The sequence below is a fragment of the Callorhinchus milii genome, unplaced genomic scaffold (assembly GCF_018977255.1).
Source record: "Callorhinchus milii isolate IMCB2004 unplaced genomic scaffold, IMCB_Cmil_1.0 Scaffold17, whole genome shotgun sequence".
NCBI lineage: Eukaryota > Metazoa > Chordata > Chondrichthyes > Chimaeriformes > Callorhinchidae > Callorhinchus > Callorhinchus milii.
In genome coordinates, this window is record NW_024704758.1 from 5,457,318 (window position 1) to 5,478,210 (window position 20,893).

At 43.4% G+C, this 20,893-nt stretch overlaps 1 protein-coding gene across 2 annotated transcripts in view; it reads left to right on the forward strand.

Annotated features, from left to right (window-relative positions):
* The window catches only part of ush1c (Usher syndrome 1C), a 66,282-nt gene that overhangs the window by 31,448 nt on the left and 13,941 nt on the right, over positions 1-20,893 (forward strand). For both annotated transcript variants that reach the window (XM_007887492.2, XM_042341505.1), the window contains exon 16: positions 15,792-15,833. In XM_007887492.2, coding sequence (XP_007885683.1) covers positions 15,792-15,833 — 42 coding nt within the window. The remainder of the gene's footprint in view (positions 1-15,791; positions 15,834-20,893) is intronic.

Sequence of the window (20,893 nt, forward strand, 5' to 3'; positions counted from 1 at the left end):
CTGGTGGCCTCCAGCTGCACACCACGGACTTAGATGATATCAACTTAGACCAGATTGACCAGCCAAAGAGGATGGCCCCTCCTCCACCCTCTCCTCTGTCAGTGTCACCGCAGCCATCCAGGACACTCTCACCAACTGTCCAACCATTGCGGAGACTACCAGCCCCACCACCACCTTCGGCACGGCATCTAACTCCAGCCCTGGCAGGCTCCAGGCTCCCACCTCCACCCCTTCCACCACCTGCTCCTCCACTCCCCACCTATCATAATGCCATAGCACACTCACAAGGCACCATTCCAGAGGAGCATGAAAGCATCTCGAGCTATTACTCTCGGCCTGGCATGGAGCCCATCAACGAATGGGAGATACAGAATTACAGATCAAAAGCTGGGTACAGTGTTGTTATCTCCTCAAATGGTGACCATTCCTATCCAGCCAGCCCGAAGGTATTGCCTCTGTGTTGCAAGGTGTGCTTTGCTGTGCTGTTACCCTCCACTTTACCCTTTTCTGACCTCTTACTCTCTCTGAGTGATCAATCCCAACCTGGACATATAGGATCATTCAAAAGGTCACTCAGGGACAGCTGGCTGATCCTAGAAACAAATCATACAATGCTCCAGCTATTGATATTCCCTCAATCAATTTCTTTGCCAGTTGGGTTGTTCCCAAGTGCATAACATTTTGAGAACTTTACAAAACTGCTGTGATACCTTGGAATCAGCCCCGATATGTCTCTGACTGGGAGATCCATTAGTGAATTCATTATCAAGGTGTTCTAAGTTTATTGGAAGCCTGGCATGACTTGTGCTCTCTCTGGTGAAGTATCCAGCCACATTGGCACTCCTGCAATGTGTAACAACTCGTGTATTATCTCGGTCTTAAACCTGCAGCTCAAACACTGCAGGGCACAGATACTGCACTCTTTCTGCTGTCTGCTTTGAATGGACAAAAATAGCCTTGAAAAGACGAGTTCGCCATCAAATGAAGAGCAAGCTTAAAACAAAGCTGTTCATTTGTTGCCTGTGGAAAGATCTTATGCCCAGATCTGCCATGTGAGACTCAACAGAGGAAGGGAGAGGAGGCCATTCAGCCCATCAAAGCTGCCCCACCAGTTTATAAGATCTTGGCAGATCTTGTATTGGTCTTTCTTGGTGAAAAGCCAATGCCCTGCCCTTTTGACCCTTAACATCTCTACTACCCAAATACCTTTAGTCTGTTCAGGTGTGTGCTTTACTGTTATATGCATGTTTCAGTCTGCTTGTGTGTGTGTATAATGTATTGAGATGATCAGGACGTCAAAGATTGCACTCAGCAAGTAAGAGTAATTAAGCCTGCTTTAATAGAGTTCATTAATTTAATATTAAGGCTATTTAATGAGGTTTACCCCTAGGCACACGTGCCCTTTTCTCCTTTTAAGCAAAGAAAAACCTGGAAACAGCATGTTCTTGGCTTTCATATCTGCACGTGTTTAGTGTAGCTTTACATTTGTTTGATGGCTCATTTGGTTAACTAACAATAATTGGGAGCTGATTTATTTGCCTCAGGTTAGAAGGAACACATCTCATGCCAGCAGAATCTCTTCTGTATCCATCAATCCGTTGGTACGTGACAGTGTAATGGTTCATCCGTACGTGCGTGCGTTTTTGCCTGCGTATTGTGGAATAGCATTTAAGGTTTTTTTTAAGTTAGCTTTTAGTGTGTTTGACCCATTGCCAGACATACGAATATCCAAACCGAACAGAGAGTTCCATGGGTCCTGCCGGTTCATGGAAATTCCATTCTGTACCTAAGAGTGTATGGTATACACCAGGCAAATATCAGCACTGGGACTCATCTATCACCAGAGGCTCATGCCTTTGGAGTTTGAGAAGAACACAGTTTGATTGAATGAGCTCATCACCCAACAGAAGCCCTGAAATTCTACCTCTTCTTAGCCATTGAGATCATTTTGTCTTTAAATTTAAAATGAGGCAGAAAATGCTTACATGCAGCCTTAAGTTGAGTCTCAAATTAAGACTGAATTTAAGACTTTCCTGCAATTCTGCACCATATTAAATTTTAAGACTGAACGGTTTTACTGGTTAAGATTAGGTGGAATTTTGTGCAAGTTTGTTGGGTATCTCTCACAAGTGTCTACTCTTTGGTTGTTCTGAGGTAGAAATTATTGTTTAATACATTTCTTATTATCTTGGGTGAGGTGCTACAGGTGTATCAGTTATATTCGAGAATAGTTAGGCACAGAGCAGAACCAGGCTGTCACTTATTCACATCAGTACAAATCACTATCCTTGAACTTGCCATTGGAAAGCTCCTACTGCTGGAATTGTATAACTGAGCATGTGTGCAATCATGGGCACGGATGCCCAGCTCATTTTGGGGGAGGAGGGAAGTCTTGATAAACATGCCATGCATGTGTTTATTTGAGGAGCGGCGTGCTGGATGTGTGTGTTCGTTTTAGATCTAGTTGAACTTGACTGGTATCCAATTTAGTGGAAGGGGTAAATCTCACCTTGTCCAATGTTTGTAACCTTTATGTGTTCATTCTGCTTTCCCACTTTGCCTCTTCTTTTTATCATGTGCTGCACGCCTACCCACAGCAACTTGCGCCAAGCCCACCATCACAGAGACGGCCAGTGGGGCCTCTGGCTTCCAAGCCAGTTATGTTGCCCCCCAGTCCTAAGATTCAGCACAGGTCAAGAATCAAATCCGAGCAGCTGGTAAGTGTTCTCTCATTCTGCACTCTGCTGGCGTTGGACTATTTGCTTCTTGTTATTCCTTTACTAATAGCCCCCTGCAGTCCGGCATCTAATGCTGCATTTTTGAAGCGGTTTGAAAAATACTCATTAGCTCAGTGTGACTATGAATTAGTTAAGAGGTTCAGATGCTAAAGTGCTGCAATCAAGCCTACTTCCTTCTTTACCAACTTTTTTAGTTAAAAATCACAGGCGCTGTAGGATTTTTGGGGTCAACCGGGTGTCTGACGCGTGCGGAAATTCATTACCATACTTAAGAGTATCTGAACCAAACCGAGATATGAGGTATGAGTAATCTGAGGCACCAGTGTTACTCAGAGTAATTCAGTTTCTGGAGAAGTCCTCAAACCAGAGCTTGTGGCTTAGCCTCTCCTGAACCTCTTGCGTCAGGGTTGCAACCCACTGACAGCCCTGTGTGGGACCTCATGTGGAATCTACCATAAAATATTTGTGGAAGGAATCAGGCTGGGATTGAAGAATGGAGATAGAATAATATTTTCCATTTCCCAATCTCTCCGACTTGCTCCGTCCCTCACCTCACTCAAGGTCCATCTCAAGAAGCACCTCTTTGACTGAGCCTTCAATAATCTTTCCCCTCCCCACCCGCTTTGGCTTCCACCCCCAGCTCAGGTGCCCAGCCAGCAGTGTTCAATGCTTTGAGATATCCTTCTGAAAGGAACAGTGCTATGCAGAATTAAATTGTATTTTGTTGTATTTTTGCTTGATTTTTGGAGTTAAGCAAGTGTTTATGAGTAAACATTACCTGAAGTGAGGATGAGCAAAATCTGTGATAGGTAGGACTTTGTAGGGTCACTGTCCTTTCTAGGTCTATACTTTAGCCTCGGGTCTTGTGCCTGCATTATAATCTTTTCACTCCTGTTACTGGATTGGCGTCACACTTATCCTGCATTGTACTAGGAGAACAATCAATGTAAAATATAAAGAACAGCAAACTGTATGTATAACATAGCAATATTTCAAATTCACTTCCCGATAACATACAACCTCACTGTCCCTACTCATTCCTGTGAGCGTTGATCCCAGTAGAACTGCTCAATCAAATTAGTGTCTTGTAACTTATTGAATACCGTCTGCTGTTACATATTGATCACATTTTCAGCTGAGATGGCAGTGAGGCCACATATTTGATTCTATTTATCTCTGCTTTATACAGTACATTGCTTAAGACCAAGCAAAAGGACAGCATTTAGTATAATATCATTTCCTTTACAATTATTATTGTTCCTAATTACACTTACATATATGTATATATATATATGATAAATGCTTGGATTACTTTTTTAAGAACTGAGAATAACTTTGAATTCACTCTCAGACAGATGATCTTGCAACAAAGGCCCACAATAAGTTGAAAGCACTCTGAATGTCACCAATCATCATAACTACTGGGTTGTCCTGTCAGATCCTCATTGTACTACACACAGATACAGCCCACTTTGCACTTTTCAACCGTGCTTCATAATTCATTGTTGTTCTTTCCAGTTGTTGTACCTCTTATCACTGGGCTAACAATTTTATGGATTTATAAAATAGCTTCCCATGATTAAGACTCCTTAATCCAGTTTAAAATCATATAGGATTTAGTGATGATTCTTGCTGGCTGTGGGTTTGTCCAGGTTGTGAAGTAATGTAAAGTAAAATCAAATTTGCTGACAATCATGAACCTTTAATCGCACGAATCTTAAAGAGATTGTGGAATGAATAGATGCTGTTTGGTCCATTAAGACTTCTTATATTATTTCTCCACAGTTCCTGCATGATAATCTTAATGTCATCCTTACCCCCACTCCCACCTATTGATTTGCAAGATTCAAGGTTGTTAGACTGCTATCCTGACTTCCATGGTAATCAAGCCAAAGGTGCAACTATTCTTGTTAGCCTCAATCCCTTCTGTCAGCAAATCCTGATTTAGGCCCTTTTCAAAGGACTTAACTACTGTATATCATCTAGGAAAGCTATTTCAAACATCTACACTTTAACAGCCCCCTCTCCAGTCTCGATCCAATTTTAAGCAGTTTTCTTGATGACCTGCAGACTTTCATTCTGCATACAAATCAAGTCTCCTGCTGACATCCTCCTATTTATAACAGCATAGCTTTTAACAGGTTCTTGTCAATCTCTTACATAAAGAGGTACTTTGCATTGGATTTGCAGTACGTAATATGTGTGGAATTCATTGCCTGTGCCTTATCTGAACTCTATTGTTGGTCCTAAATGATGATAATCACTCTTTAGAAAGATTAACCTAAAGTATTCAGTGTTGAAACCTTTAAGCTTTCGTTTCTTCTGGTGAACCACAGGAAAGCATTTTGTTTTGGGGCAGCTGTGGATCTGTCACATGCAGACACCCATTACTATGGGACTGAGAGATCCACATACGTGTGCCACTTACTCATAGAAATTTCCCTACGTCTGGAATGGAATGTACACTCTCACTGGAGGGACGCATCCTGTTTACCTCATTCCAGAGAGTATTAGGTGCAGGTTGGTTTAAAAAGCCAAGGATTGGGGAACCCAAAGTGTGCATTGGCAACTGCTGGAGTTTAACCAGCTAAAACTATATAGCTAGTCATTGAGAGCACTGTCTGACAAGCTTTGCATTGCTTGCCTAGCTGGGACCAGCCTATCCATTAGGGATTTGGCTTGCAAGGTTTACAGGAACTCTGAGACTCCACCCTGTGTGGAGGGTGTTATATAAGTGCAAGTTGTTGCTGTTGTTCCGCTAAGAGGGAAGAATCTCTACTCCCAGTGGCTGGTATAACTCTCCAGGTAATACAGAAATGGCCAATTTACTGGAGGTAGCAGATGGTGCCTGTGTAAGTGAACCCAGCATGACTCAGTATGTTCAGCAGAGGAGGGTATGAACTGCAAAGCAAAGGAAGCACAATGGCATTTCTCATCTCTGATGAACCAGAGCTACCAGTCAAGGCCACGAGATGACTCATTTGAAGTGCTGATTTATTTATTATACGCTGACAAGACCCCTAAGTGTGATTCTTGATAATGCCATACAACTACGGATGGGAATTAAATGCTAGAATTAATGTCCTTATCTCGCTCACTAAACAACATATTACAGTGAATTACATAGGGAATAACAAAAAGCTTTTGTTGCACTTGCTCAGTGAGGCAGGAGGATGGATCTTTCTTTTCTTGCTTCCTGCACACCCAGGGAGCTCTTATTAGTGAACACAGCCGTGCACAGTGGGAAGAATATATCTGATTAACTCTGCTTCACAATGTAAGCTCTGAGAAGGATGACGCAGCAGGCTGGGGAGATTATTGTCTTAAAAAAGAGCTTGGAATATTATAATGTCACATTTACCCAGAATTACGTATAAATAACATAGAGCGAAACAGGCAATTTGGCCCAACTGTCCATGATGGAGTTTATACGCCACAGAATCCACCCCTCCTAATCCCTTCTTCTACACCCCTCTATTCCCCTTCTCATGGATGCATCAAGTTTCCTTTTAAATACATTGATGCTTTTTACTTCTGGCAGTGAGGTTTGGTCACTTGGAAACATTTCCACTATGCCCAATGGAAATGGTGTCAGCAACTTGACCGGCATAAGCTGAGCAAAGTTTGCACAGTAACATTCAACTGAATGGAAATGACTCTTGAATCCTTAAAGAGGGTCAAATGGAAGAAGTAATTGTTTTTCAATGCTGCAACAATACTTGTTTGTGATATAACATGTCACTGGTCTGAGTGCATTTCAAACAGCAATTGCTGTTGAATAATAATAATCCTTGAATTTGATATAGCGCCTTATCACATCGTTGAGACATCTCAAAGCGCTTTTCGGAATACATTGTGTAGTACATGTTTATTTTGTGGGCAAAGCACGGCAGCCAATGGCACACATAAAGATTGCTGATTTCTAATTTTGTCCACAGCAAAGCCCGCAAGGAACTCAAAAATTAGTAGCTTCACAATTCTGAGTGTTATTGAAGGGAAAGTAAAGAGTCAGCAGGGATTTAGGGAGAGGGAGATAGCAGTGAGAAGATTACCCATGAAGGATCGGAGAAGTAGATATTAGAAGTTAATAGGAGTTTCTAAGGTAACTGTGTGCACAGCGGGATAGCGTGCAGCCAGAAATTAGTAGCAGAAAAAGGAATCAGTTGTTATGTCCTGTTGACCTGCCCTTTAAGCTGATGGGATAGAGTTATACTGGCACCCTGCAAATAACAGTGTCAAGTGCAATTCAACACGTTCAATGTGACTTACAAAAAGGATGCCACGAGACCCAGTGACTGATAATCAATCTGACAGCTTGCATAGTGTGAGCTGATGTTTCACGTGGTCCGATATCTGTTCCAGGCTGCAACTGAATTTGAGCTCATAGCTAAAGTTAAACTCCAGTAGCATCCCAACACACATTGTGTGGTACTGAAGTCTTGGCTATCACCAAACTTAGCCTATATTTTCTAAGCTTGGGTGAGCAGGGGGGAAAGAGTGGTGGAACTCTCAGCAGTTTGGTTTGGAGACTCTTTAAGTACAGTAATGGGTTCCATATCCAGCAGATTTACAGGCAGTACAAAGCAGTGAGAACAATTATTGCCGCATAGAGTGGAGATTGATTGAATAGCCGATGTGACGATTGGCTGGATGGAGGCTTTGCTCCACAAGTTCTGAGAATCAGGGACAGTGGGCAGAAATGTGTGAATTTGTGTTTCAGCCTGGCTCAGTTGGTTGCTCTGTCAGAAGGTTATGGGTTCAAGTCGCACATCGGGACTTCAAACTCAGTCTAGGCTGACACTCCAGTGCAGTGCTGGGGATGTGCTGTATTGTCAGATTCACCATCCTTTGGATGAGATGTTTAATTGAGATCCTGGCAGCCTGTGCAGGTGGTCGTTAAAAATGCCATGACACAATTTCGAAAAGAGAAGGGATTTTCTCCTGGTGTCCTGGTCAACAATCCCCCAGTAAAATTGGCCATTCACCTCATGGCTGTTTATGTGACATTGCTGTGTGCAGATTGGATGCATTCACCTATAAACACGCAGTCACTGCACTTTGCAGTGTATCCTGTGAAGTGTTTTGATGTGAAATGCACTATATCAAATGCAAGGATTATTATTATCTATGAAAGTCGTCCTGTGAAACTATCAAGGCTGAGAAACTATTGAACTTCCTGCAATGACTTATTGAAGTATCGGATGAAGTGTGGTTACTAAGTGTATTTCACCTACAAAGTACACATTACAGGAACACTGTGAAGCATTTTGAGACATCTCGACGACGTGATGAGGCGATATTTCAAAGGCAGAGATTATTGCAAATCCTTGGGAAGTGCATTGGATTCCTACCAGCACTGTACTCTGTTTGGAAGGGAGAGATGTCACGATCACTGTTTGCAATGATATGGCTGATCACAGTTACTGCCTCTGAGTTTCCAATCTGCAGCGTGCTGTTTTTATTAGGTCAGATGCCAGGTTCCCACAGTGAATTAATAACTGCACTGAAGTTCATCTCTCACTCTGCACTTGCACGCTCTCACATTGTAGCTGTAAAGCACACATCCATTTTTGAACAATGTATTTTTTTAAAAGTCTGGCATTTCAAATGGCATCTATACACCACTATGCTTCAGTACATCTATATGTTTATACTTTTATACATCTATGTGCCTTTGTCCTGGCCAACAATCCCCAGGATAAAATTGGTCATTCTCTTCATGGCTCTTTGTGGGACTTGCAGTGTGCAAATTGACTGCCGTGTTCACCTACAAAATATAAGGTCACTACATTTTACAGTAAATTCTGGAGCGCTTTAAGACATCTCAATTACATAAGATGCTATGACAAATGAGTCATTATCTGTAAACACTGATGTCATTGCAATGTCAAGGCGTCCATGGTACATCACTCGCCCCAGGTGGTCTCCAGAAGCCTGGTGGCTGTGTGGACTGCCTGCCCCTCTATTATTTGCAGAGTTCAGGACTGTAGAAGCACCTGGCCAAAGTGATTCAGGTCCATAAAGGGGATAAACAGCTGCTTGGAGCATCGGTCCTTCCATGGAAATGCTTACAATGTTAAGAAGTCGATATATCGATCGACTTAAAAGAGCTGCTGTGAATCAATATGATTTTAACAGTAGTTTGGGTCAGTCAAAGACTGAACACAAAAAGCATGATAAACCATTGATTTCAACTCTTAACTTCTCTGTGTCTATTTATTTGACCACAGCTCTAAACTCATCTGTTGAAATTACAGCTTGCATTAAGTTGAATGGTTTGAATCCTTCAGTTAACTCTTAATGCTTTTAAAACACACCATCATCATAATGGATGGCATCCTCATATATACTCTGCCCACCATCCATCACAAATTTAACCCAAGCAGTTTGGAGTGAAGTAAGAAAATGTTAATAATGAGAACAGCCTGCCACTACCCTGAATAAGAGAGTAGAACACAACTTTTTCTTATGTAATGCCTTTCACATACAATGACCATCACAACTGTTAGGTAAATTTGTTTCAAGGCTGTTTGAAGGATATTGCTGTATGCAAATCGGCTGCCACTTTTGCTGATAAATATACAGTCACTACACTTCACTGGGAGTGTTGTGAAGCACTATGAGATGTCTCTTTGGACGTGATAAGACACTACATGATAAGCAAGTATTATTAATGGAAGGGAGAATTCAAAGGCAAGGTCAGAAAGCTACATATTTATGAGGCATTTGAAGACAGGGAGAAGGGAGTATCTCCAGGTGCCCTTGCTAAAACTCCTCTAGCTAAATTGGTCATTCACCTCCTGCTGTTTTCGAATATTGCTGTGTGGAAATTGGCCACCGAACCCATATGCAAATAAAAATTACAGTATGCAGAGTGTCGTGACACTTCACAGAGAATGGGAGCCTCAGTGTGATAAGGTACTATATCAAATGCAAAGATTATTATTTATTCATGTGGTCTATGCATGTATTTCCCAGCTGGGAGAAAAATTGGTCTTAAATGCGAAATCTATTTAAAAATGAACACTTCCCATGTTTTGAGATAAGTTATATTTATGAATATCGACCATTTCTTACATTATATAATCTTTGTACATGCATTATTCATATACTCTTGTCAGCGCTATACTTGCTGATTCTGCTGTACACAAAATATGTATTGTTCCAAAGTTCACGATAAGCCTCTTTCTTAAAAAAAATCCTGTCATCTAACCAGTCAATATGCCAGGCTACCACTTAAGATGAGCTAAAAAAGCAGTATCCTGTTGGGAAATTGAAGTGACAAAAGTTCTGACCTTTTCAAAGCCTCGTTGGTTCTGAACATGCACGTCAGCAGGTGGCTTTTCAACAGAAATGGGGGAAAATTAAAGTGGAATTTCTGCAAGAGAGGGTCAGAAAGTGCTGGCCTTCTGCTCTGTTAAAAGGTAAAGTAATCAACAGTAGTCATCTGGAATGAAGGAGTATGTGGTTGTTTCCCATTTAATGTCATCTATTAAAATGAGAGTGATTCGTTCTACAGAGCAATAATCTGATGTGCACGGAAAGTGTTTGGCAATGGGCTTTGAAATGGATGGTGCGAGGTGAGCATGTTTATCTGTAGTTCTATCCCAGGCTCCAGACAGAATGAAACCAACGCTCACTCCTTCTAACCCCCAGCTGGTGAAAGGTATTGGATTAGATCCTTGTGACCTTGCACAGCTGGAATCAGAGAACGCTCGGAAATAATATAATTTCCATTGTGACTTTTGCACTAGTTCAAGCAAGTATCACAGGGTCTGAACCTGAGCTGACAGCGTCCAGTCCTACTTCTGAATTACAGAGAATGATACACTACCTAAACATGCTATTCAGCCCAATTAGTCTATGCTGGCATTTATAGTCCACTCCTCCTTTCCCAATTAACTTTGCCAGATGTCGCCCTAATTTTTCACATAAATCTGTTGCGTTAAAGTTCCCACAATTTTAATCAATGTGTTTGGAAGTCTGTGAGCTCCCTACAGTGTTCTGTGCAGCTACAGCAATAGGATTTAACCAGCTTTATGTTAATGCGGATTTACAATTCCTAATGGTGAAGATTACTGCAGTTGGATGTTCTCCAACTGCTCTCGTGCTGTGGATTGAATCCCTTTCACATTTGGGTTTTCTGACTTTGGCTGTATTCAAACACAGCAACCCTCTGATTTTGGGATTTTGGGATTGTCCTGGCCAACAATCCCCCAGATAAAATTGATGACTCACTTCACGACTGTTTGTGGGACGTTGCTGTGGCCCAAGTTGGCTGCTGCGTTCGCCTATGAAGTACAGTCACTACAATTTGCAGTAAATCCTCTGTCTTTTGAGATGTCCTCCTGATGTGTAAGGTGTCATATCAAATGCAAGGAATATTATTATATTTTAAATGTGTGAATCCACACCTTCCCATTCTGTGACACTTTGTGTACAGTCATAGGAAGGAGGCCATTCAGCCCATAAGCAGCTCATAACGCTTGCAGTGGAGCCAGATCCTCTATTCTCAATTCCCTGCACTTTCCCCGAACCCTTTTGCAGGGCGCTGGGGTGCTCCAGTAAAGCTGTGCCACAAAGCAGCACCTACTGAAATTGGTTGCAGTACAAAGGCTGCAAGGAGAGCATTCAGGCGTGGGCTTGAAATTCAATGGCAGTGAAACCTGAACAGAGGCATCTTATCTGCCTGTCCATGGATTCCAGCATGAATAGGATGTCCTATCTCCATGTCCAGAGGGACAAAGCTTTGCTTAGGAGCATCCATGCGTGTAACAGGAATGACAGCACTATTGTTGGGACTTGGTGCAGTTTTTTATTAATATAAGGAGTTGCTGTTTATAAATAGTGCAGGTCTCTCAGAGTCCACATTGTTTGTGTTACGGTTGCACTTTGGTGAATTTGGGAATTTTCCCCAGTAGGAGGTTTTCAGATTCTCTTGACCCCCAGCGAGTCTTCACTTTAATTCTGTTCGCTTTTATCTCACTGTTACACTTAAATAACAAGGCAAGTCACATCCCTGAGGGAAAGCGAAGCTGTATTTCTGTTGAGGCACTTTGTTAAGAAATACACTTATTTTTTCATTACGGAAAAAAGCTCACAAAACATGACAATTTTGTTATATTGGCAGCGCCTTACTGAGGGAGTTATTAACAGGATTCAGCTGCACAAATAATAATCTTTATATTTGATTCAGTCCCCAAAATGCCTAAATATCTTTGAAGCACTTCACAGCGGGTTTTGTTCTGTAAAGTGTAGCGACTGTTTTTTATAGGTGGATGCAGCTGATTTGAGCACAGCAATGAATTGAATCATCATTTTTTATCTGAGAGATTTGTTGACTTGGGAGAAACCCCTTTCTCTTTCCTAATAACATTATTAAATTACTAATAAGAGCTTTAATCTCCATCTGAATAGGCAGACAGGTGCCTCAAGTTAGTCACATCCGAATGACTTCACCTCTGACAATGCAGTGCTCCCCCAGCTCTGCACTGGAGTGTCAGTCTAGACTGTAAGCTCAAGGTTCCAACACAGTACGGTAAAACCAAATGATTGTTCTGAACGGTGGTTCCCTTGGATTGTGTTTGCAGAAAAGGCAGCATGAGCAATTTGCAGCAATCGCTAATGAATGAGTCAACTGCTCCCATTTATCGGATCTCTTTAGTTGAGTATGGAAGAAAGCTTTCAACATTGATTTGAATCTCTGTCTTGCCTCTACGACTAACCCCATACATAAAGTGCGCCACTTGGCCGGTGAAATAATTTCACTGAATCTTTCACACCCGAGGCAGGTTCTGTCAATGTACAAACATGATGCCTCTGATTTAGTAAACTTTTGGGGGTGAAATGTATCATCAGTTGTCATTGCTCCACATGTTGTCATTGCTGCAGTAAATCGCTTGTTCTATTAGGTCTGCAGTCAATTGGAATTTGTTATTTAAAAGGCTTGAAACTGTTTGTAACAGGCAGAGAATCTCAGAAGCTGTGTTGAAAGTGGATTAACTGTACACTGGCTGCACTGGCAGTTATAGATCTCATACTGTGCAACACACAAGTTGCTTTTATTAACTACTAATAATTAAATAATTATAATGAACTACTAACAATTGAATAATAATTTCAAAAACAGCAAGTGGCAAATTTTCAGATCTTTGCAATTGGGAAATTGGGAAAAGCAATGAATTCCGGGGAGAGGTCGGGCATTTTGCCTCTTTATGTTTAAGGTCGGAGAAGCTTTCGGCCCCAACCTTCTCGGATTCTGTGACTAAACTACATATATCGAAACCGGTCGATGTAAAGCATTACCATGTTCCTCCCTTCACAGCAACCAGAGATGCTAAAGCGGATGGTGGTCTACAATTCATCATTTCGATCTAGAGGAAAGCATGTAAATAACCAGCAATGCATATCGCCACTGCTTTGATTCTTTCCGTGTTCCATCTGGCTCCGTCCGCCTTGCACAGAGCTGTTTTTTGCATCCGTGTTCTCAGTTCCTAACCATTGCCGTTGCTGAGGCTGAAGTGGCTGATTGTGTATTACTCTGGTCGGCTTTACTGGGCTTGGCTGTGTGTTTAGTGTGTGTGTGTGTTCAGTGCTGGCATACGCCTCATTGCAGATCCTGACGTCAATTGCATTTTGAGTAGCAGGAGTAGACCATCTAGTTGGCCGTCCAACTTTCTGAAAGATTCCTTCGACCCAAGCATCTCATCATCTAATCAATTATATTGTTGAGCTTTCCACTCTTGCCTTGATCTGAATCAATACCTTCTGGTGTTTCACAAGCACCTGTGTCCTTTCAAATTCCAGCAACTCTTTCCTTGATCCTAAAATAGTCATTTGTTCCACATGCCTATTTCCTAACTCTTCCTAATCCAGCACCACTAGTGTGTTGAGATGTTGTGATGATGGTTGTACATGCCTAAGATATATATCACTTGCTTGAAGTGCGAGTTGAATTCCATGTAACTCGTGTAACAGCCTTGTTCAATTGGTTACACACAAAACCTCTGAGTCACAAGATTATGGGTTCAAGCCCCAGTCAGGACTTGGAGCTCATAGTCCAGTTTGACACTGCAAAGCAGTGCTGGGGTAGGCTGTATGGTCTGAGGTGACTTCCTTCAATTTAGAGGTCCTGTCTGACTGTTTAAGTGGATGTTAAAGATCCCATGGCACTATTTGAAGAGAAGCAAGATTCTCCTTGTGTCCTGGCCAACGCTATCATAGATATAATTGATTATTCACTCCATGAATGTTTGTGGACGACCCTGTGTGCAAATTGGCTGTCCTGTTTGCCTACAAAATGCAATCGCTTTACAGTGAATCCTGTGAAACACTTGGAGACATTTCAAATGCAGTAAATGCAATAACAAATGAAAGAAATATTATTATAACACTGGAGAAGATCGATTTAGATTAACTATAGCGGAAAGGCCAACAACTTGTTATGAACATTTTATTAACCTCAACTTTTCGGAGGTGAAATAATCCTTGGAGACATATTATGAGCAGCAGTTATCGTCCCCATTACAGTAGTGGGATCCATTCTCCTTCCATGTCTGATATGCTGAGGTGAAATTGTGAAGTAGAAGAGTAGGGGAATATGTATTTTATTTTGCAAATGCAAGACTGAATAAGGGTATTCCTCCCTTAATTTGTTTTATCAAATCAAATGTGAGGAGATTTCAAAAGAATTGCAAGACTCTAGCAATTTTTCATGAGCTACAGTGAATGTGAAATGACCTTAAATGATCAGTGATCCCTGTGGAGAGTATGAATGCATCATTTTGTTTGAATTCAAATTCATTTAAACTTGAGGACTGAAATCCAACTTAGTCTTAGCCTGTATGACCATTTAAATTGCAGACTTGCGGATAATTCTTAAAACCAGTCCCAATTTAGAAGCTGGTTTTCTGCAGTTCTTAAAAAGCAAACCAGTTTCCAAACCAGACTGAATTTGAGTGTTCCACAATTCTGACCAACTTAAATTCTAAGGCAAAAAGATTTCACAAGCTAAGACTTAAATGTAATTTCAGGCTTTTAGTCAGATAAACCAATTGCTCTATGTGGACATGAGCTAAGTTGCTCGCTTAACTCCTATTCACTGAGACAATTGAGACATTAAACTGGTCATGTCTCCAGTTGTGAAAGGCTATGATTCTTGTTTTCCCGCACGTCTGGTTTTGGTTGACAGGTGGAATCTCGGTTGATGAAGAGCAGCGCACTGGAGGATATGGGCAAGTTCATCCTTTCTTTACCAATTAAAACAGCTACAAGCCTTCAGTTGGAGGGTGCGCCATAGTCCTAGTTCCAGAACTGCTCACAGACTCAACGTTAAAGACTACTGTCTTTTTGGTTAAGATGATGCAGAATTCTTCAATTTGGTCTCAATTTGGATATCGGTTTTCCACAGTTCTTTCAAGATCTTCCAAATCAGGATTGAATTTTAAACTTCTCCAAACTTCTGCACGGCCTTAAACAAATGGCCTTAAGTTGGTGACTATGGTGAATTCGGGGCCTCTGGTTTCAGATCTTATTAAGATCTCTGGTGCACTTTCCCTTGTCTGAATTGTGTTTGGTAGAAGCCGATTTGTATAATAACCCTCGGGGATATTCAATGTAACTAAACTTACTGGGTTTTGTACTTAATAAGTGACAATAAATCCTTTGCTGTAGTATTGATAGTGCCCATTATTCCGCCAATGCTAAAAGACAAAAAGCTTGCTTTTCATTACTTATGGATTCAAGTGCAACTCTCGATACTGTGTTAACACAGACAATGATTAATGGGGAAGGAGCTGATCTCATTTTGAGTGCTTGCATGTGCAGCAAATGCAATTAATACAAGGCAAATAATGTTTTTTAAGAAGCAATTAATACAAGGCAAATAATGTTTTTTTGGTGTTTTTTAATTGCACCAAAGTTAGTGAACTCACCGGCGATCAGACCATGTTACACCTTGATTTGTTATTGCACCAAACTGCTTCTACTATGTCCGAATTGGGGCCTTTAAATGGTCCAATGTAAAATTTAACCTGATTTGGTTCCTTGTTGCAGGGCTTCCAGAAATATGTGGAGGATTTTGATCCTTATTCCATGGTGAGTAATGCATAAAATAACAAGGCACGGAGAAGTTATCTCCCGCGCAATATGACAAGGGGGTGAGAGACGACTCCTATAAATAAGCTGCATAAGCTGTTTATGCAGTTCTTTCCAACTGAGTATCATGTTTGTATTATAATTACAGGTTTAACCTTCTGTGCTCAGTGGAGCAGGTAATATCTGTTATTACAGTGTCTGTTTCTTTATTGATCCATTCTTTGAACTGTCTCTGTGCACCAACTCATTGCGCCAATTTTAACTGCACAACAAACACTTTGTTTATTCCTTTCTATTCCCCATTTATCTCACACACTGTCACGGGCACTGGTAGCTCTCAACATAAGTACTGAAAATTTTCTATCTACCTCATCCCAAGGTTATTTTCACGTGTGAGAGCAGACACTAAAGGCATGAAATTTCACCCAGTCTTAGTCTGCGATTTTGTGTGAAATATAAGATATTCAGAATTGTGGTAAACCCTTTCGGTCTCAGTTCTACCAAATGAAAAGATTATCATTATTATTAATAATTTAGATACCAATTCATTTTGCAAATTGTGAAAAAAAACACTTCTGAATTCAAATTGAATGGAGGATTTTCTGCAGTTCTTTGTTTTATATTTGAAAGCAAAAATGTTTGCACTGGCTGACATAAGGTGGAATTCCATGCCCTTGGGATTATTGTATCATTGAACCATGGAGTGCACCTGAGCCAATGCCAGTTCTCTCCCGAACCTGGAGTGGATACACTGAAGAGGAACAAAATGAGAATTATGGCTGATCATGTTCCCTTTTGGTTAGGATTGGGGAGTGGGAGGTGATTCAGAGCAGGTTGAATGGATTGTGCAATGTGGAGGAAATAAACATGGCTTAAAAATAATAATAATAATAATCCTTGCTTTTCACGGAACACACTGTAAAGTGAATTGACTGTATATTTGTGGGCAAACGCGGCAGCCAATTGCGCACAGCAATGTCCCACAAACAGTCGTAGATTGAAAATGACCAATTTATTATTGTTTTGGGTTTTGAAGGGATTATTATTAGGCTCTGTGTGGAGTAAGGAAACTTGCCCAAGGTTTCGCCCTCTGCCTGGAATTGAACTCAGGGCTCTGTCCTCGGTCCCCTCCTCTTCACCCTCTATATGCTCCCCCTCGGTGACATCATCCGCAAACATGGGGTTAACTTCCACATGTATGCGGATGACACCCAACTCTACCTTTCCTCCTCTACTCTCAACTCCACGACCACCGATGTCCTGACAGCTGCCTGTCCGACATCGAGTCCTGGACGAGAGACAACTTTCTTCAGCTCAACGTGCGAAAAACCGAGGCCCTCCTGATTGGCTCACGTCAGCGCCTCCGCACCTCAGGCGCTGACACCATCAGCATCCAAGGCTGCACTCTCCACCTCTCAAAGCCAGTCAGGAACCTCGGCGTTTTGTTCGACCCTGAGCTGTCCTTTCTCCCTCACATCCGCACCACAACTGGCACCGCCTTCCATCACCTCCGGAATATCGCCAGATTACGGCACTACCTCACCCCTCACGCTGCTGAAACCCTGGTTCACGCCTTTGTCACCTCAAGGCTGGACTATGGGAACTCTCTCCTCGCCGGCCTTCCCGGCACCTCCCTCCACAAGCTGCAGGTCATTCAGAACTCTGCAGCTCGTGTACTGTCCCGCACCAGGCTTCGGGACCACATCACTCCTACCCTCGCTCGCCTCCACTGGCTCCCCATCCCCCAGAGGATTGATTTCAAGATCCTCATCCTCACCTACAAGGCCATTCACGGCCTTGCTCCCTCCTACCTCTCCAACCTACTATCCCCCTACCTACCTGCCCGTACCCTCCGTTCCTCTGGCTCCGGTCTGCTCCACGTCCCCCGCCCCAACCGCCCTACTATCGGTGGTCGGGCCTTCAGCCTCTCAGCCCCGCGGCTCTGGAACTCCATCCCCCAGTGCCTTCGCCTTGCTTCCTCCCTTTCCTCCTTCAAGGCCGGTCTCAAAACCTTTCTCTTTGACCGTGCCTTCAGCTCCCCTCTCGACTCTCTTCCTCCTCCTCGCTCCCTCCCTTCCCTCCCCTCACCCTGACCATTTCCCCCTCCTCTCTCCCTCCCTTCCCTCCCCTCACCCTGACCATTTCCCCCTGCTCGGGTCATGACCCAACTGTGCAGCGCCTTGGGACGTCCTCCTGACGTGAAAGGCGCTCTATAAATGGAATGTTGTTGTTGTTGTTGTTGTTGTTGCTTGCAAAGCGAGTGCTGTAACCACTGAGCTACAGTACTCCACAAAACGCTGCAGAAAATGGTTCAGACGCAAATCTATTCTTCATCTAGATAATGACCAAAAACAAATTCTGGTCAGAAACAACAAAACAAAATTACATTTGCATAGCGCCTTTCACATCAGGAGGACGTCCCAAGGCACTGGAGAGACAAAGTTACAGACCCGAGCTGAAGGTCGGGGTGGGGGAGGGTGGAGGGCAGGGGACGGAGCAGGGAGAATGAAAGCACGGTCGAAGAGGAGGGTCTTGAGGTGGGTCTTGAATATGGCGAGGGAGGGGGCGAGACAGAGGGACTGCAGGATAGAGTTGCAGAGGGTGGGTGCAGAGTGGCAGAAGGCCCGCTCACTGATAGTGAGGCGAGCAAGGTGGGGGACGTGAAGCAGGCCGGAGACCGTGGAGCGGAGGAAACCAACAGGGTGGTAGGAAGTTAGGAGGTTGGAGAGGTAGGGGGGAGCAAGTCCATGGAGGGCTTTGAAGGTGAGGACCAGAATTTTGAACTGTAGCCTCTGTGTGATGGGAAGCCAGTGGAGTTGGGCAAGGATGGGGGAGGTAGGGATGTGGAGCCTAGTGTGAGGGAGGATATGGGCTGCAGAGTTCTGGATGATCTGGAGTCTGTGGAGGGAGGTGTTGGGGCAGCCAACAAGTAGTGAGTTTGCATAGTCGAGCCATGATATAATGAAGGCATGTATGAGGTTTTCGACGGCCTGCGATGTGAGACAGTGTCGGAGCCGAGCAATGTTGAGGAGGTGGAGGAAGGTAGAGCGGGTCATGGTGCAGATGTGGGGTAGAAAGAATAGTTGAGGGTCAAACAATTGTGGGTTTTGTTTGCTCTCCTAACCCTCTGTTAAATGTCAATCCCATTATTTTCTGTAATGTCCTCTTAAGTGCCAACTGAGTTCAGTATGGGTAAAGTGTCACATTTGAATGTAAGTAAACGTGCTTCGTAGGGCTTTCTCCTTCCTCACTTAGGCATTCATTACCCTTGCTGATGCCTGTCTGTCACCCTTCTTGATGCCTGACTCAAGGTCAAATTACACATAGGTTAAAAGCAAGGTCCAAATGTTTCCGCACAAATCTATTCTGCAGTCATTAAAAGCAGGTGGAAGTGGAAAAAACCTTCCCTGGTTCCATCCATGCTTTCTAACTACCAGCCCATCTCCAACCTCCCTTTTTGTTCCAAGGTCCTTAAAAGAGTTGTTGCTTCCCAGCTTCAATCATTCCTCTCCTACCGTTCCCTTCACAAGCCCCTCCAATCGGGTTTCTGTGCTGCTTACAGCACGGAAACTGCTCTGGTCAAGGTGTCGAACAACATCCTGTCCAGCTGTGACCCAGGCTCCTTCTGCCTCCTGGTCCTCCTCAATCTCTCTGTTGCCTTCAATGCCTTGAGGAGTCCTGTAGCTCTGTGGTTAGAGCACTCACTTTGCAAGTGAGAGACCTGGGTTCAATTCCAGGCAGGGCGAAACCTTGGGCAACTTTCCTTACTCTACATGCCTAATAATAATCCCTCCAAAACCCAAAACAATAATAAATTGGTCATTTTCAATCCACGACTGTTTGTGGGACATTGCTGTGCGCAATTGGCTGCCGCGTTCGCCCACAAATATACAGTCAATTCACTTTACAGTGTGTTCTGTGAAGCACTTTGGGACGTCCTCCCGACGTGAAAAGCGCTATATCAAATGCAAGGATTATTATTATTATTAATACCGTGGACCACTCCATCCTCCTCCACTGCCTCTCCTCTCACCTCAACCTTCAAGGTTCTGTTCAGGTCTTATCTCTCACACCATCTCCAATTTGTCTCCACCAACGGTTTCTCTTCCAGCCCCCGCACAGTCTCGTGTTCCCCAGGGCTCTGTCCTCGGTCCCCTCCTCTTCAATCTTTACATGCTCCCACTTGGTAACATCATCTGCAGACATGGGGTCAACTTCCACATGTATACAGATGACACCCAACTGTATCTCTCTGCCTCCACTCTCGATTCCAGTACAACTGACATCCTGACAGACTGTCAGGCATCAAGTCCTAGATGAGAGCCAACTTTCTACAGCTGAATGTCAGCAAGACTGAGGCCCTCCTGATTGGCTCACACCAGTGCCTCCGCACCTCAGGCCTTGGCAGTATCAGCATCCACAGATGCACACTCCACCTCACCAACTCTGCAGCTCATGATCTCTCCTGCACCAGGCTCTGTGACCCCATCACACCCACCCTTGTCCCCTGGCTCCCCATCCCTCAGAGGATAGAATTCAAAATCCTCATCCTCACCTTTAAGGCCCTCCATGGCCCTACCCCACCCCACATCTCTGACCCCTATCATCCTGACTGGTCCCTCTGCTCAGCAGGCTCCAGCCTGCTCCATGTCTCCCGCCCAACCTGCCCTACCATTGGTGGCTGGGCTTTCAGCCTCTCTGCTCCTACCCTTGGTAATCCATCCCACAGTCCCTTCGCCTTGCTCTCTCCCTTACCTCAATCAAGGCACAAGTTAAGACCCTCCTTTTCGACCGTGCCTTCAGCCACCTTCCTACCTCTCTGCCTTCGCTCAATCCAAACCTGTCCCCCCTACGCTCGGTCCTGATCCCCGACTGTTCAGCACCTTGGGACGTAAACCCAACGTGAAAGGCACTTTACAAATGTAATTTTGTTGCTGTGAAGCAAAATAATCTGTCCCACCCTGTCAACATTAGCAAAGAAATTAATCTTTGCACTGTGAAGCTAATTCCTCAGATTGCAAACTCGCATCTCATCCAGTGTCATTCAGTAATTAACACTT